General features: G+C 51.3%; 1 protein-coding gene across 1 annotated transcript in view; it reads right to left on the reverse strand.

Moving 5' to 3' along the window:
* The window catches only part of Mical3 (microtubule associated monooxygenase, calponin and LIM domain containing 3), a 143,693-nt gene that overhangs the window by 70,652 nt on the left and 62,123 nt on the right, over positions 1-10,918 (reverse strand). Inside the window, exons 17-22 of the mRNA XM_029478254.1 lie at positions 9,502-9,600; positions 7,634-7,690; positions 5,257-5,364; positions 2,800-2,907; positions 2,030-2,216; positions 282-445 (exon numbers count right to left, since the gene is read on the reverse strand). Of these exons, the coding sequence (XP_029334114.1) occupies positions 282-445; positions 2,030-2,216; positions 2,800-2,907; positions 5,257-5,364; positions 7,634-7,690; positions 9,502-9,600 (723 nt within the window). The remainder of the gene's footprint in view (positions 1-281; positions 446-2,029; positions 2,217-2,799; positions 2,908-5,256; positions 5,365-7,633; positions 7,691-9,501; positions 9,601-10,918) is intronic.

The following is a 10,918-nucleotide window of genomic DNA, read 5'->3' on the forward strand; positions in this document are numbered from 1 at the left end:
TNCGCACCACGATGTACAACGTCCACAAGCAGCAGGCTGACACTGTGGATTAATCACAATTTATAGAGGACTCAGTAAAGTGACGGATTGGAGATTATCTAGCTAGCCTCAAACTCACTCCNTAGACCAGGCTGGCCTCAAACTCAGAGATTCATCTGCCTCTACCTCCCAGGTGCTGGAATTAAAGGTGTGCTCTACCACCACCCAGCTTAAATTGAGCGATCTTTGACAATCACACTAAAGGACAAGGAGGAATGACACAGGTGTCTGGCATTTATTCAACTGTTGGTGTCATTGAATAACACTGGTGACATGAATGCTGGGCCTCCCTCGAGGCAGACGAACACTTGAGATGGATGGTACAGAAGGCACATGGGCATGACCGTAGCAGGTAGGGCAACTGGAACATGGTAGCTGGCTGATGTCCAGAGGTTTGGAGAGAACTCTGAGGAGGGGACATGTGGAGACAGGAAGGTCAAGGAAGCCCGTTCCAGCATGACTAGGGCAGTGTATTCTGGGTAGGGGACGTCTCAAGCAAGATCCTACGGCACCAGTGGTGTCTTAGAGATGGAAGTAAGATCAGCGTGCTTTGCCTCAGGTGAACCGTGTGTATCGTTCCCACCATGTGGCTAAAACAAAAAGGCCATGCCTTCAGCTGTTGGGAGAAGCTAGGTTGTTGGGGTGCACCTTGACCAGGCCTGTAGGACTTTGGTCCCCTTTCCCTCTGTGGCTTCCTGGTAATGAGGTGAGCACTTCCCTCGGCTGTACAGTCCTACCACATGCTGCCCTGTCATGGCCAGACAGCAGATGTCCAGTGGGCCATAGACTAACACCTCCAAACCGTGAGCCTGAACAACATTGGTTTTTATGAAGGTGATTACCTCTAGAGGCAGACTTACACTTCATCTCTACTCTCAAGAGAACGAGAGGTGAGCTTGTGTGTATACCTTTATGGGCAAAACTATGAATATGGACAAATTGGCTAGACTCTGAGGGAATTCTTTCCAGGCACACTTCAAGATAAAAGGCTAACCAAGATCACTGAAGTATCAGGGACAGTTCTAAGAGGTAGGGGGCCCACCTGCCAACCCCTCTNCTTGGAGTCAAAGATGCTGTCCAGAGAGTAAGAATGGAACCAACATCCTGGTACTAACCGAGGACGTTCCTCGCATGAGCAACTCTTTCAGCCCTTGGCTGAGCAGTGGATTTGCTACTGCAGGAAAAGGACCATGTCCTGCAATGCCAGGAGCCCACTGCTTAGTTCCCGCCTTTCCTCTGTGACAGCCATGGCTGCCTGAGTCCCACTCTTAGGAGGGTCAGACTGACTGAAGTGACTTAATCATACAACTCCCTCTGCCATGCTTTGTGGTNGGTCCCTGTAACAGTCAACATACTGTAACCCACAGAGATGTGGGCTCGGTGTCACACACACACACCCACCCCCACCCGGGGGAGGATTTAGTTTCCGCTCCTGCTCACCAAAGCCTCTCTATTACTTTTAAACAAATTCAACCCCTGCCCAGCCGCCCATCCCATGAATTCCTCAGCATCATGTAGGGATGGCTGCAGGAGCCATAACTGCNTTTGGGTGACGAGCTGACAGTTATTTGTTGGCACACTTCTCTACCTTCTAACCAAGGTCTTTCCACATTTAAAGCAGAAGACCTGGGCCACCTGGCTACGAGATGCTGATGTTGGACAAAGGTTACAAAGCTTGGGCAATTCAATCCCCTCCACAGGGCAGAAGCCTGGGATCTATTTAGCTTGCTATCATCCATCGAAGAGTTCTAGGAACCCTTGAACTCTTTTAGCCTCCAAGGTCTTATGTGAGGTAAGAAAGTCTGATGACTAGAAAAATATTTTTTTAAGTCTCAGAATTAAAAAAAAAAGGGGGGGAAAGCTACAGCTGAGAAAGTTTAGTATAAAGAAAATGAAAAGAGGGACGGGGCAAGGCCCAAAGGTCCCTGGCTCGGAAGGAGAAGGGNGTGGCACATGTGGCTGCTGATGTGACCAATGGGCAGAGACTCACCATCCTCGATGTCGTAGGCGTAGGCTGACAGTCGCAGTGTGGTGGCGCAGTACTCACACTTGAAGCAGCTACGATGGAAGAACTTGCCCTCGGCGCTCAGCCTCTCCATCACGTAGACCCGCTTTTGGCAGAAATAGCATGTGTCGCTGCCCCCCAAGTTCTGCGGGAACTCTTTCTTTATGGAGCCCTGTGGGGGGTTGGGTAGAGGAGCATATCAGACTCTGTGGCCACACAAGCCCTCTGTGGGTGAGGAGGACTCTGGTCACATGGACGCAGACCACAGGTTTTAAATGACAACAAACGCTCTGTGTGGCTTTCCCGAGAACAGCTCTGAGAGTAGCCTCGCTTCACAATCTCCTCCTGAGGACCCTCAGTACAAACCCGGGTCTAAACCCGTGATACTCAACAACCGCGAGATGCTCCTGAGAAAAGATCCAAGCTTTCAGAACTTCGTAACAGTCACACCAACTATTCTGCTGGCGTTTTGTTTGGAGGGGGTGGGGGTAGAATCTACATACACTTAGTGCTCATGTGTGCGCATCCTCTGAATAGAGGATGGATCATCTTTAAAGAGGAAAGTGCTTTTCCACAGAACATCCTAAATATCTACCACAGTTCTAGAAATTCAATCATCAAAATTGAGACCAACTCGAGAAAGCTACCAGGTGGCAATCCAGGTGGCTACAGAAATCAGTAAGAGCCTCGGAGCAGGTGAGGGTTGCTCGCCATAATGCCATGACTAGAGACAGTGCCCCTGGAATATCTCTTACCAGTTCCTTCTTGTCTAGAAGGGCTTTGGGTTGCTCTTTCCTTTGAAGCTGATTGGCTATCTGCTCAGCCAATGAGCTCACTCCGCCTGTGTACATCTTTATATACTTCTATTGGTTGGAGATTACACAATGGTCAAGATGAAGGGAAATGAGAAGAAAAAAAAAGTAAATTAAGGAGATGACCGACAGGAAAAATAATCTTTGAGGGGTGTAAAATGAATACGCAGTGCAACTGCAAACCATGCCAACACAGTGCCCACAAGCAGAAACTGGGCGGTGAGCGCACGCCACACTGTGCCAGGCTCCACGCCGGTGGTGGTCAGCACACACATGAGCAGCAGCAGTGGAGCCGATCTTCCACAGGGAAGAACTTGGTCCTTCATGTTTTTCTGAGAGTCCAGTTCTGGGGATAGGGAGGTAGAAGANAGAATGGAAACAAACATGGAAGAGGAGGAGAGGTCTGCATCCTGGGTGCTCAGAGAGTCTGAGGGTCAACTCCAGGCAGGTGGCCACAGGGTCAAGAGCTAGGAGAGGGTCCAGGGTGCGCTGTGAATAAGCTGACCACCTCAGGCTAAGAACAAAACCAGGCAGATTCTTGCTTCTTGCAGATATTGATGTCCCATGTGCCCCCCCACCCCGCCCCGCGCACATCAGGCGGCGGCAGGGAGGGGGTAGGTGGTGGTTGTGGAGGCTGGATCTCTCCCANACTAGGTGGGCACCAAATCACAAACTACACCTGAACGAAGCTGCCCATTTTGCCCCAGGACATCAGAAGGTTTCTGGCCNTGGAAGAATTGTTTTTAGAGATGGACAACAAAAGAAGTCAAAATCCAAAGCNGAGTGTAATGGCATACATTTGTAATCTTAGCACTCAGAGGGCTGTGGCAGGAGGATTGCCATGAGCTCAAGGCTAGCCTGGACTATACAGTGAGACAGTCTAATCCTCTTCCCCAATGCATCAAACTANTGCAATCTCCCTTTTGGAAACGCTGAAGAAACAAACAGGAGAGAGCCCATGTCTGCATGGTAAGCCGCCCTGCTCACAGGGGTCTGACACCCTGTGGCCTAGCTTGGATCCTGTCCTGGGACTACAGTCAAGTCNGTGGGCAGTTGTTTAGAGACGTGATAGGCAGGACTCTGAGTGGAGACACCTCTCACGGTAGGAAGTTAGGGAGGCTCTCAGCCAAGTGGGAGAGGTTGTCACTAATTCGGATGCAGAATTACAGCAGGCACAGTTATCCCAGAGATGACATCAACCCCTAGTAAGTGGCTTCAAGGGACAAACCTGTAACACCACGTGTAAATAGGCAGCTGGTCCAAACTGCAGCATGCCCAGGTTTTGTAGGGCCAACTCTGTAAGTCTGGGAACGCTCACCCTTGAGAACACGTCTCTCTAGGCTCAGCTAAGGCCTGGCTGGGAACTGAGNAATCAATACCATTTTCCAGCTCAACTAAAGAGATGCCCTAGGATTGGCTGGCCTCACCTGCCATTAACCCCACATATCATGTCCATTAGTAACAGGGCCTTTGAGAAGCATACGCCTGGGACAGGCAGGCACAGGGAAGAGGAGAGCAGAAATGAGACCCAAGCTCTCCTGTGAGAGATGCCCTCACAGAATCCGAAAGTCACCTTTTCTTCACTCTGTGGAGCAGATGACAAAGTGCCCAGCACACGGCAGCCCTTGCCCCACTGTGTGCACCAGGACCCTTCTCTCATAACCAGGGACTATCTCAGGAGCCATGGCCTGGGACTGCATGTGCAGGGGCATTTGTCATTCAGTTCTTGTGATGTAGCAACTTGGACAAGCACCCCACCCCCCACCCCAAGAGAGATGGACTCAAGTTCTGTTTGTTTCTGGCATGAGAAGCAGCTGGCTTTCTTCTTCCCACTCCCAGAAGGGTCAAAGTGTAGGAATTGCTGGGCTCACCCCACTGCACGCCACACGCATGCGAGTGCTTCTACACATATACACACTGCCTAAGAATACGAAGCAGAGGCAAAGGCAGCNGACTCTCCGATCCCTAACAAACTCCTCGGAACTGGATCGGAGCCACCTGAGATAAAGCAGGGTTCATTCCACACAGGATTACAAGAAACACCAGGAGTGCTGTGTGCTCACTATTTTACTAGGAGAGTTAGTGACGGCATGGTTCAAATTCTGTAGCACGCACGTGATTAAGAAAACGCAGTCTTCAGTCAAAGATTGGAAAATGCTATCAGTATCGGGCACAGCTTAACAGCGGGTTCGCTCTGACAGGCTGTGACGTGTGAAACACTCAAAGGCAGCAAGCAGCCTCTTTAACATAGGTGTCTGTGGCAGCTCTCTCACACACACAGAGCTTCTGAGGAGCCAGGCAAAGGCAGAGACCTAGGCTCCCTTAGGTGAGTGACACCTGTAGAAAGTGGAGCGAGCAGAGGCTGCAGAACATGGTTTTGTCCAGTCCAGGCCATGCTACCTGTCGGAGGGAGTCAGAGGAGGGAGAGGCAGGGCGGGTGGAGGAGCGGAGGCTAAGGGAGAGCTCCCACTGGTCAACAAAAAATCGACGTGAAGGCTCAGGCTCTGGCTATAAAATACAAGGCAGAGAAAAAGAGCACAGTACATGTTAGAAGTCATGATAGGAAATCCGAGTTTCAGACGGCTTTTCTGTTCAGCTGTAGAATGTACATGGCAAATAGAGAAGCAGGCCTTCCGATTTCCAGAAGCGAGTGAGCTTCATCTAGAGCTCCCATCTGCTTCCTGCGTTCACCCAATGCTAGCTCTGGAGCACATCTCAGGAGCTGGGAGCACCTGTGAAGCCTTGGGGCACCTTGGCTTGGTGTTCCTACTGGGTTCACCCTAGGTGGGTAACACCAGCTTCTCACAGAGCCCTCACTGACCTGCGCAGGGATTTTCCCTTGGCAGAGACATCTCCAGTCATGCTAGTTCTCTCCTGACAGAGTGAAGGGCGGGGTTGGGACCCTCACTGTCCTCTGCCAGGGTTCAGGGCATGCCCTTGTCCTGTGGACAGTGCCCAAGGCCTTCTCCACCTCCTAATGCTAGAGCGCTTGGAAGCTCCATCTGCACTAGGTGTTCAGGATGGGTGTTCTGCTTGCAGAGGAGCCAGATAAACGGAGGGCACAGTCCAGGGACTAGATCTAAATGCCCCTGGTCTTCCTGACACTGGCCTCAGCNGGTGCAGCAATAGTGGGCAGGATCTTCCTCAGTGCTGGCTCCCACAGCCAGCACCTCTGATCTAGAGGGGAATGAGGTAACAGACATCCTTAAGTTTTCCCGCCACATGCCGGATACANTCTTTACAAGGTGGGAGGGATAAGGGTGCTGCCCAAGCTCCAAGGAGAGCCACTGNATCTCTTTAGTTGACATTTCAGTGTCACGGCAGTGTGGCAGGTATCTGAGCCTTCCCTATCCTCTGCCCCAAGTGTCTGACAGCTTCTGGGTCCTGAGTGTAGTATAGAGACGATTGACCACCTGGAATGTGGAGCAGTCACAGTGCGTGCGGGGACTGAGTGAAGGAGAGCTACAGAGAGTGAGGGTGTGCATGGGCAGGGCTATGGAGTCAGGGAGAAGTCCTGGAAAAGAAAAGAAGTGGTGCCCCCGGTATCTAGCCTGAGCCCCACACTAAGGATGATACANACCAACATCTGGGAAAAACAAAAGTCCCCCCATGACAGTGTTGTTTAGGCACATCCTGTGCCTGCTGGGGACCTACTCTTCCCGCTGGGCACCGGTGTCCCGGACCTCAGTTTCCTGCCAAGCTTCCTTTCACTCAACGAACTTCCTCACTCCCTTTTCAGATGTTGCTTATTAAAAACCATCAACACCTTATTAAGTATGCAAGCTTCAGGACACAGGACACTACCCTGTTCTCCAGCTTATGACAGGACTATGGGAGGACCTGGGAAGAAGGAAGAGGCTGTGGACACTGACTTCCCACCAGGAGGCAGTAAAGCAGAGCGGGCGACAGGGAGGGANAGAGGCCAGCCTCCCCTCTTAACCCCATCCTGCTGGTAGTTTCCTTCAAGGGAAGAGAAGATGGTGCTGCTGCCTATTTCTTGGTGGTCCCGAGATGTGTCCCTGCTTGCTGCCTGGTCCTCAGTGCGGGTCTCAAAGAGCAAAGGCAGGAGGGAGGCGGCCATGAAATCACCAGAACTTGCGAGACATCAGCTCAGTGCAGATCCCGAAGGACAGGATCAATGCAAAAAGCCTCACAAAATAAGTAGGCTAGGGGCTTCATCACCACATTCATTGAATGAAAAAAAAAAGGAACGATAGTTCATTTTAGACATCCCTGCGTTTTTTAGAAAAGATCAGCTATAGCTTTTCATTATGCACCTATCCTGCTTCGGGCTGCTTTTCCTGATCTTCCTATCTGACTTCTTCCCCCCCCCCCCCCCCCCCCCCGAGAGCCTCAGCTCTCCTTAGTACTTCTATTTCAGGAGCTGAGGCTGTCACATCCACTGCCTGTCTGTCCCAAGGCTCTGCTCTTCCACTTCTCCCCGATGACCAATGCCCTTTGGCTACCCTAGGGGANGAGGTGATAAGGTCTTGGCATGGAATTGAGGAACACAAATGGGAAGTCTCTACGGCCCACTGCAACAATGAAAGCACCAGGGTTAGCATCCAGTCTGAATGCTTTGCAGATGGACACTGCCGTGAATGCTACCGTGCGGGACAACGCTGTTAGCAAAGAGTTCTGGATCTTGGCTGGGTGACAAGTGTGCAGAAAGCTAGGAGAAGGGGCTCTTCTCCACGCTCCCTTCCCTCTGCCCCACCACACAGCGTGCCCCAAAGGTGGGCTCTCAGCACCCCATGCCACAGGCTCATGCTTTTACCCTCTTGAGGTGGGGATTCTGCTTGCCACGGCTGTCGGCAGGAAGAGTCCTGTACATCTGTTGGCAACAAGATAAAAACTTAAGCTCCATCCCGACTCTCTTGGGACNAACTCGGTAACAGTGGGAGATTTAGGCAAGAATTCAGGGTTCACGTTTATATATATTCCCCAGCCCAAGACTTCCCTAACCAGCTGTCCACAATCCCACCAGTACCAAATTCCATGATCTGCGACAATTTTCTGCCCAACTGCCTCTAATGAGGCTNCCTACACAGACCAAGCACTGTGGTTAGTACAAAGGTGGAATGATGTGTGTTTCGCACAGTGGTATAAGATTGGAGGCGTGCAGTGAAAGGCTCAGGGGAGGAGGGTTGGCAGGGAAGCTTTCCACAGCAAGAAAGGTGGGGAGAGGAAACCGGATGAGCAAAGGACCTTTACAGAGCACAGAGGAGACTCTGGAGTGGGGAGCAGGCCTTGATAGGAACAGGGGAGNGGGGCTCAGGTTACTGAGGGGAGAGGTACGTAGAGACTGGTGGCACTCTCAGTTAATACAGAGGATCATGGGAAATCTTAGGACAGGCACAAGGCTGCCTCAGTGAGCTGAGGTGGCAACTGTGGGGACAGGAGGACCACACTGTCCACTCAAGGTAACTTGAGATGTCCATCCTTGGGAAGTGGATGCTAGTGTCTGGGGTCTGGCCTCATCCAGTGCCGATGCCACACTGCCACAGGCAGCATGAGCCCAGCACCAGCCTCTGGCTCCCGCTCAGTTCCGGGACATTGCTCACCTGTCCTCTTGCATAACTCCTTGGCCTCTCCACCTTACGCCTCAGAGTGCAAAGTGGAGATGGTGGTGGGACCTGCCCCACAGTTACTATGGGGACTGACTGAGTGACTGAGGGGTANAACAAATGCTCAAACTGTGAGCCCTTTTTATTTGTTTTTGAGACAGGGTTTCTCTGTGTAGACCAGGCTGGCCTCAAACTCAGAAATCCGCCTGACTCTGCCTCCCAAGTGCTGGGATTAAAGGTGTGCGCCACCACTGCCCGGTTGTGAGCCCTTATTAAGAGGAGGCACTGGGCAGTCACAGCGGCCAGCACGGCTCAGTTCTTAGGCCAGGGGCTTCCAGAGGAGGAAGGCCTGGAAAACCAGATGCGTCATTAGTGGTTACTTTTGAGGTAGGCTACCTTCNTTATGAAAATATCCTGTCACAGATCCTGCNCTCAGAAGTGGCTTTTTAAAATGTATTTTATAGGGTTTCAGCTCAAAGGTCAGCAAGCCATTCTGTGTGCCCACGGTATAGGTGTGTCCACCCTGAATGTGAGATTGTGCGGTCAACAGCCACAAGTATCTGGTGGCTTTCAAATGCTTTAACCATCTGCTTGGAGCGTGAATGGGTGGCTGGGTTGGTTAGAAGAAACTATAAGCCAGAGAGCAGGCTGTCAGTATCAGGAGGAGCCAACCCCATGCAGGGAGGCCACACGAAGCTCTCTTGTGCACATCTTAACCATAGTGCATCAGGCAGCAAAACAAACAGGGCTACTGTAAGTGAGGTCCTACAAAAATGTGTGCCTCTTGGACCTTACGGATGTTGGATCTGAGATGAATATAGTTTATGCTTTGGTCTACGGCTGTCCTCCCATGATAGGGGCTAGGCCAGAATATGCAGGATTTGAATGCACAGGGCCCTCATCTGGGGTCCCGACAGGAACTGTTTGCTTGTAACAATGAAGGTTGTTTTTTTTTTTTTTTTTTGCTACAAGTCATCTTTTAAAAACTTATCCCTGAAAAGAGTGGCTACTGAGCTGGTCCCTACATTCGTAGTGTAGGTGGTAGGACAGACAGGACATAGAACATGCAGAGGGTCACCTGCTGGCCACTGCGCGCCCGGCAGGAAGGTGGAGTAGGGGGAGGAGAGAGAGTAATCACTTTTTTGGGGCAGGTCCGAGAGCGCTCCTTTTCCCGTCGCTTTTACACCAACAGACACAAACAGAAAGAACATGATTGAAACAGGGCCTGGATGGAGACTGTTCCTGGCAGAGATGAGGAACATTTACATATGTGCAAAGCATCCTTCAAGAGGCNCCTTCCTTGACCACCCTCCATGGCACCTAACTCTGTGTTCAGGGTGATTTATCAGGTCTCTTGTTTTTCATCTTGGACCAGAGCCTCAAACGAAGGTGGCCTAGGTAACTGAAGAACTGGGGAAACCTTGGTGTAATGCTCTGTAATGTCAAGGGTCAAGGGTCAAGGGCTTTATCAGGAAAGATGGCCACCCCAAAATGGGCCTGATCGTAAGCACATGGAAAAGGTAGATGGCCCCTATGGGATATCATATGGCGTATGCACACCAGGTCACACTGCAGCAAAGCACATCCCCACTAAAGCCTCCTGTGGCCACGCTCCATCAATGCCTTAAGCCCTTCACTCACATCTAACAGTTCTAAAAACTACCAAGAAATGCCAGCCAAGAGGCTCTACAGATTAACTGCAAGCTCATCCTTCATCCTGCCTGTACCCCTTCTTCGTGGGTCGGTCCACGGTTCNCAGAGANGCTTCTCAGCCATTTGAGAAACAAGCACACATTACCCCGGGCCTCTCTGGTACTTTCCAGGAGATTCTCAGCTTCCTGTACAGACTGCTGTACTGGGAGGAGGGCGGGGTGGGGAGGTGTGGCAGCTGTAAGGTCAGAAAAACATCTCCACTGTGTGTTCCCACCTCACATGACAATCTGCTCCCAAAGCTAGGCTGGTCCATGGGCCGTCTGTTTGCAGGATGTACTCCTGAGATCAAAAGGAAAGGGAGGGCAAAGGACGAGCCGCAGTGTTTATGCTGGAAAGCGCAGCACGGAGCCACTGGCAAGCAGAGTTGTTGCCCATTTTCTCCCTTCCACACGATGACCTAAGTTGGAACAGGTTCTCGGGCCAACTCTGCCAAGGAATGCCACGCCTGCCACACCTCCTGCCTCAGAGGAGAACCACTTCAAGAGACACACAGTGAGTCACAGTGCTGTCCAGCCTGTTGGAGATAAGTGGCCAGCCAACAGTGGCCCAGGTACCCCTTGCTCTGAGTCCCTATTCTCTGGACACATCTCTAGCTTTCAGGAGATAGTCACAATTAGAGGGCCAAGCCCATATGTCAGAGTTGCAAATGATGAATGTGTGTATTCGAAGGGACAGAATGTGAGGTACAGTGTGTCACCGTCACTACTGTGGGCACTGTGTAATTCATGATTCAGTGTAGCCTAAAGGACCTGATGATCTAAAGTGGTTTCACTGTTCATGGT

This window comes from Mus caroli, chromosome 6 (genome assembly GCF_900094665.2).
Source record: "Mus caroli chromosome 6, CAROLI_EIJ_v1.1, whole genome shotgun sequence".
In the NCBI taxonomy this organism is placed as follows: Eukaryota; Metazoa; Chordata; class Mammalia; order Rodentia; family Muridae; genus Mus; species Mus caroli.